Here is a 7,500-nt window from a genome sequence, read left to right as displayed (position 1 = left end):
ATAGAAAACTAGATACAAGCATTACAAGGTTAAAAACAACTCATACAAGACTAAAATATCATCTACACAGAATAAAAATGGAAACTGATCCTTTTTGCAGATGGTGCAAAAATCAAGAGGAAACAGATGATCACATATTTCTACATTGCCCTAGATTTAACTCAAACAGAGTGACATTACTGGAATCATTAAAGAAAATAAAAATCACTAATCCAAATGTAAAACTACTGATTACAGGAGAAGATCTACCAGAAGAACAGAAATTCTATATACTAAGACATATTTAAATATTTCTACAAAAAACAAAAATTATAGACATGATATAAGAAGAATGAAGCATCAAGAAAAGGATCCAGGGAATATAGACAAAATAAAAGTCTGAAACCCTATAAAAGAAGAAAGAAAGAAGAAAGAAGAAGCTGGAGTGAATTTGTTAGACTTTTATAGACTTATGTGGGATAAAGGGACAATATGTAGTATAAGGTAGTGGCAGAGTTGGGTAATAAAACCTACATGAAATGATAGAACAATACAAACCAAGACAAAGTTTTTCTATGGCACTATGTGTGCATATGCTTCCCAAGGGTGCTATACATAAAAGAAAAGAGAAAATCCCCCAATTTTGGCTAAGTTGCTCATCTTGTTTACATTGCGAGGGTGAATTTTAGACGCATGTACTACCACGTGGGTCCAGAGGGCATAGCCCCCTGGCTAGGTGTATATATTACCATGGGGTTTCCAGGGGGTGTAGCCCCCTGGCTAGGTGCGTATACTACCATGGGGGTCTAGGAGGCAGAGCCCCCTGACTAGGGAATATATACCACAGTGTTAGGTTAGGTTGGATGTTGGGTTAGGACGTGTAGTTTAACAACCACGGGGATCCTGTTTTACCCCATAATTTCCCTGACATACTTCATGCCCTCCCCTGCTATCAGGACTATCAAATCAAGATTGTCAATGGAGATCTCCCAAACGATTCATTTGCACAAGGAACAATGCCTAGAATCTTTGAAAGCAGTGAACTTCATGCAGAAAAATATCAAAATTGTTTCGAAAGTAACCCACTTCCCTCTTCTATATATTGACCAATCTTGATTGTTGAAATTTGGAAGGGTACAGCAGTAAATGCTCAGCATAGAACTGCACAGTGATAGAGAAATTGGTAATGTTACTGAGTGTGATGCACAGAGATAGATAGAATGGACACTGCTATTTTATAGAGCACAAGAATTGGTCATAAAACATCACAGGCATAGCTGCATTGGCCTTATATTTACTGCAAAATGGATGAAAATATCCTTTGCATATCACTGCTCATAGAAATCAGGCCACAACACCCTCACACAGCCAGAGTCTTAATGTCCATTTACTATAATTTGGCACAAAAGTGCAAATGAAGGGGGGTACAGGGTCCCCCCCCCCTGGTTTTGGGACTTGGTAACAAATTGATAGCTTTAAACAATATGGTAAAGGGTAAATATTTTAAAGACATCTGACATATGCTACCTGACTGATGGTGGCCTTCATGCCTATTGGTGTTTCAGGTTAAGAAAACAAATATCATCCATAGATCTTATATATTTTAGCAAGATATAGCTTTTGGCTTCAGTAAAGAACACCTTTGCATAACCAATCACAGTGATACTGGTATCGATGGATTCCTCTCTGCAGCAGATACTCCCAGTACCCACAATTTTGGCCCCGATAGCAGGGGAGGGCATGAATGGTACCAGGGAAATTGCAGGGAAAAATATTAACAACTTACAGAGGATCAGTCAGTATATAGTCAAATGCACGGGGCTTTACCTCTGCAATGTCTATGAGGGGACTGCTGCACCCCAACCCCCACCCTGAATAACAAAGAATCCATCTCATATGGAAGGCAGTGTAGAACAGACTTGGTATCAGATGCTCCCACGTGTTGGTCATGTGCACTATCCTGTCATGAATACATGGAGGATTTATTGTCTTTCAGGATGAGGGGGTTGGGGATGGCAGTTCCCCAGGAATTATTCTGTGTATGTTGTTATTATATAAATGTATTTCATATATATTATTCTAGAGGGTCCCCCCAATCCCTTGCTTGTTGTTGCCATGTGGGGGCGTAGGAGGCAGAGACTGAGGCCCAATGTAACGATCACCCCTACCTTGGACTTCAGCCCTCACCTCAACTAATTTTGCAGGGTCTTTTCTTCTCTCTCGTTCCTTTTCCTTCCCCTTGTTCTATCCACTTATCCAAATCTGTAACTCATATTTGCCCATTTTGCCACTTTACCATAATGCTGTATAACTTTTGATGCCTGGTACATTTATTTTGGACAATTGGCCATTCTGGAAATCCACAAACATTACCTTATTGAACCAAAAACTTTACCAGGAGGCTTTGCCCCTAATCCCCACCCTATTGCTATAGTTTGTATATGCTACTAATGGCCTCAGATGTTGGCAGAAAATTTTCAATAAATAAGTAATATTCTAGAGGGTGAAATCAGTGTTGTGAAGATTTTCTAAACAATTACTCTGTCTTCTTTCAGGGGTAATTATATGGCATAGTTTCACTCACTGATCCAACTTTGTAATCATTATATTCTGTTATTGCATAATATTAATTAATCTCTTGTTGTTTTCCATTGCAAATGACAGGTTCAGGAAATAAGTGAATGTAATGGTAATTGTTTACAAAGTAATCGCACCCCCCTGAGACTAGCTCCCTATTACTCGGCCCAACAAGCTTGCGGGCACTTTCCGACAACCTCAAAAATGGCTGTATGAGCATGAGCCGAAATCCCCACCCAATTGCCATATTTCCCTACTGGGAGCTCCAACCTTGGACTCACACCCCATTGCCATGGACTTCATCTCCATGTGGCATTTCCCATGACCTATTTTCTTCATTTCTGATGTCATTCTTTGCCTGGCCAGACAGTTTTATGTATCAGTAAGCATAGTATTTTCTCTCTTTATGACAGTGTCCTTAGATTTTCCCATTCTTAGTGCAGTCATTATGTACATACAGGCCTATATGCCAAAGTGTCTCTTATGTGTTACACAACTTTCTTATTATCAGCCTTACAAAGGTAATGCCATAGATGAAAAAGTCATAATTTATTAAAGTTTATCTCGTACCTTATGGTGGTGTGAAACTGAAACAATATCTATTTTGTTTCACAGCCATCCAACCTTGGAATCATTATTTTTTATCCAATTATTCACAGTGTAATATGCATGAATCTGTAGAGTTTTCCAAAATCTTTCCCTGGGCCCCCACGCAATTGCTATATTTTCCTGCCACAGGCAGTAAATTTATTCATGCTGTTCATTACAGGCAAAGATTACCAAGTATCATATAGATATACCTTTTCTAGAATGGGCCCTCATCTTACAATTCATTGAATTTGGTATCGATTGATTTCTTGTGATGTCTGCTAGTAGTGTGTATTTATGGTGGTTTTAACAGTGGCAACTATATTACCAGTAGAAGGAGAGGACTTGAAGTATCATAGGGAATTCATTTTAATTGAAGTCTCCCCTACATCTGACTTGCAAGAAAAAGTCCAGACAAGTATGAATGACATGCCAATTACTCAGCTGAGGTGCTGGCTAGAAATTTTGCTAATGCTAACTGGAGCTTCAGTGTGAGAACTGGATGATCACTCAATATAGTCTTGTTGTTAACAATTGCCAAATTGTGTGGAAAAAATAGGACCCTATTTTTCAAGAATTAATGTAATCATATTTTTTGTTTTGGCCATTGAGAAAGCAACATCTGACCGATGGGTCAGCTGAAATCAATATCAGTAGTGCAGGTGGGCAGTAGGTGGAAAAGTTGTAATTCAGATATTATATTATGACCATTTATGTATTGTGTAGACCTCCAAATTATATATGATATATCAGGAAGATGAGGAAAATGGTAACTTGGTAAATATTGGTACATCTGCTGGCAACCTAGCTAAAGCCAACAGACCTTCATCATGTAACTATAACTATCATCTGGCAAACTAGAGTTTGGACTCATTCATTATTAGATGGGCACTCAATGGCTCAGTGGGCTAAGGTGTCTGAGCTCTGATCTGGTGTTCAGGAGGTCAAGTCACTCTAGTGCCTTGGATGACTAGGAACCAAGTTATTTCTAGAATACTCATATTGACATTATTTTCAGGTGTCCCCAAAGTAAATAGTTGCATTATCAGAGCCTCACCCAGAATGTTTTACTCCTTCAATCTTATTTATATATCTGTGTGTGTGTGTGTGTGTGTGTGTGTGTGTGTGTGTGTGTGTGTGTGTGTGTGTGTGTGTGTGTGTGTGTGTGTGTGTGTGTGTGTGTGTGTGTGTGTGTGTGTGTGTGTGTGTGTGTTTTCATCTGCTTAAAACTTGTGAATATCTTATTAACAAAACAATAAATGGAGAACTTTCTGATATGAATGTGAACCACACCATGGAGCTTGTGCACTGGAATGGGTACATGACATTTCACTGCAGCAAATTACATTTTTGTTTATTTACACTTACATATACTCGCATAAAAAATAATTCCTTAATTTCCTACATAGTACTTTACTTGTGTATTGAAAAGCAGTTTCTTGCCATCAGAGTAGCTTCCTATCAGCCATGGCAGATGACTGGAAGGAAAAGATCATCCAAGAGAAGTTAGGCGGAAAGAGGGACTGGACGGAGAGCGAAAGGGCTGAACTCTGTCGCCAGTTGGACCAGGATTTGGACAAACACCTTGACACAGTCAGCCAATCCAAATATGAAGATGGGTGGACTGAAGAAAACTGGAGAGAGGTAAGGGTTATTTTCATGTTAGGTTTTAACTGTTCAAAATTTATTAAACTAGTTTGATTGTGTGTGTGTGTTTTGAAGTTCATTGTCATATATAATATAACAATTGGTTTTTGTGTTAAGACATGCTAATAAGACAGGAAGTAAAAATTATTATAAATTTGCTTTATATGCATATACCTGTACTCAGATATTTGCTGCTGATCATCATTTGTTATTATCAATAAAATACTAATTATTTTGTTTTTATTGAAGAAAATGGCAGAGCATCCTCTTTTTGCACCTTATATTCAAGAGGATGGTTCAGCTGTGGCAGAGGCACCAATAAATCCACTGAGTGAGGGATTGGCACAACTCAAGTTCGATCCAGAGCACAACACCCCAACTGGTAGGTAGGGTTAGGAAAAGGGAAGGAGAGAAATAATTAATAAAAAGGATTAATTTAGTACATTTGGTGATGGAGTGATTGTGAATAGTCACTTCTTTGATGAAAGGGAAATATTTAAAAATCTAATTGGCAACTAAACATTTCAGAAGTGGCAATGAACTACAAGGAGGAAGGCATCTTGCAGTTTAAATACAAGAAGTATCGCCTTGCAGTCGCTAATTTCTCAGAAGGGCTGAAACAAATGTGTCCAGACAGAGAACTGAATGCACAGCTTTTAAACAATCGAGCTGCAGCACAGTGGCACCTTGGTAATGCTTTTCCCAGATGTTGATTTACATTTCTTATTGAAGTCATTCCTTTGAAATACCATGTGGATTTTTCCTTTTTATGTATCAGTTAATTTAGAAATATTGGCATGACATTGTTAATTTCTTTTCAAACAGAGAACAATCGATCAGCTATCAAGGACTGTGAACTAGCTGTCAAATTAAAGCCAGACTACACGAAAGCTGTCATGAGGGCAGTTGATTGTGCGGTTAGAATGAAATCCTGGGACGAAGTCATCACTTGGTGTGACCGAGGCCTCAGATTAGAACCAGGCAGTGATAAGCTCAAGCAAACAAGAATAACAGCTATGAAAGAAAAGGTATATTGTTTCCTTTTTCCCAGCACAATTTCAGTTATGAAGCTAGTTATTATATTTTTTTAACATTGCAAGTTCATAGTTGACACATTTGAGTTGAGTAGTATCAGCCTAAAATCTGAAATTTTTTTATTTTACTGGTCTGCCAGCAGTCAGAATTATTTGATTTTTGCAGCCTTGTCCAGAAACTGATATTTCACCTAGTCAACTACTATCTTTAACCTTCCTTCCCCTTTTGAGATTCTCAGATTTGTCACTTTTTTTTTATATTAGTGTGTTATAAATGGGACATAGAAAGCAAGCTAGTGTAGCCTCATACTCGGCTTTTGTAATACCTAAACTTTTTTTTTTTTTTTTTTTTCCAATAAAGGCTGTAAGGTTCTAGTCACAAGTTATCCAACATTTTTCACACCAAAAGGTACACATTTAGATGCTCACAGATTACTTCTTGATAAAGCTTCTTACCCATTTGTAAATGATAAATGGAAATTGCATTAAGGAGGAAAAATTTGATGTATAGGACACAGAGAAAGAGAAAGAGAATAATTGATTTATGGAATGATTGATTATTCAATGGGATATAAATTCTTCACTCTGTACCCAGCTGTATAATTTAATACCACAAGAGTAATAGGATAGAAAATAGAACTTTAGTTATCAAAGATTAAAACAGTATCTGCTCATATGATTGAACGGTTTTCTCTTACAGTAAACTAAATGGTTTTGCATATACTTTTCGTGTTCAATTCAGTATTGTATTATTGATTTTCGTGGAAATCTGATAATTTTACCTGTGTTTATGGTTTGTGCTGGTGTAAATTAATGATTGTATAGTTGAATATGATTATATATCTGTTATTCATATAACAACTGTTACCATAATACCAGAAGCAACAAGTCTTGTTAGATACAAATACCTTTATCTGTAATAGAGATTATTGATATAAAGAAGCATTCTTACGTTATTTAAACTGAAACATTCATAGCCCATGTTAATTATTAAAAAACCCAGGTATTATTCTTAATTACTAGACTACTAGATAAGTGTATTTTGCAGCCAAAAGGGGCATTGAATGTGGTTTTCAAATAACCAGTGTCTATTTATAGTTATTATCCTTCTGTTACTTCCTTATCTCCTTTTATAAACCTTTTCCCTTCATCTATCTTGTATAGTCCAAATATGTCTTCTGTGCTTTACTTCAATCACCTCATACCTTTATCATTGCTTAACCAGTGTGAGTTTACTTTATTGTTTTTACACATAGATGGCTACACTTGTGCTGTAACCAATTAGCCAATTACAAGTATGGCCTGTCTCACCCATTTACCCTTTTCCTTAATTTACTAATGTTTATAACATAGTAATTATAATGTCTATAATAAAAATAACATCATCGATATTCAGCTTTAGTAAAAAAGAAAACGTTTTCCCCACCAATTCAAGGAAAGGTGAAATCAGGTAAGGTCACAAGGTCTACGTATTGACTCCTTTGTGGCTAAGCACTTGCAGGACCATCTATGTGCAGAGACATTTTACAAAAAATAAAAAAATAATAATAATGATCACAGCATTTTCCTGGTAATATTGGGTTAATTAATATCCTTATCCCAATCCTGCCTCACATACCTCTGGTTTCTGATTTTTAATATGTGGCTATGATCATTACTCCTTTTTGATAAGGAG

The 7,500-nt window shown here is 36.8% G+C and overlaps 1 protein-coding gene across 3 annotated transcripts in view; it reads left to right on the top strand.

Annotated features, from left to right (window-relative positions):
* Positions 1-7,500, top strand: part of LOC125043900 (tetratricopeptide repeat protein 4-like) — a 12,540-nt gene that overhangs the window by 1,078 nt on the left and 3,962 nt on the right. For 2 of the 3 annotated variants that reach the window (XM_047640275.1, XM_047640273.1), the window contains exons 2-5: positions 4,594-4,788; positions 5,041-5,173; positions 5,320-5,481; positions 5,617-5,819. In XM_047640275.1, coding sequence (XP_047496231.1) covers positions 4,612-4,788; positions 5,041-5,173; positions 5,320-5,481; positions 5,617-5,819 — 675 coding nt within the window. In that variant the 5' untranslated portion in view covers positions 4,594-4,611. The remainder of the gene's footprint in view (positions 1-4,593; positions 4,789-5,040; positions 5,174-5,319; positions 5,482-5,616; positions 5,820-7,500) is intronic. The other variant, XM_047640274.1, reaches the window with a different exon arrangement.

Source organism: Penaeus chinensis, chromosome 34 (genome assembly GCF_019202785.1).
Source record: "Penaeus chinensis breed Huanghai No. 1 chromosome 34, ASM1920278v2, whole genome shotgun sequence".
NCBI lineage: Eukaryota > Metazoa > Arthropoda > Malacostraca > Decapoda > Penaeidae > Penaeus > Penaeus chinensis.
The sequence above is the reverse complement of the archived record's forward strand: the minus strand, read 5'-3'. Positions and strand labels throughout refer to the sequence as shown.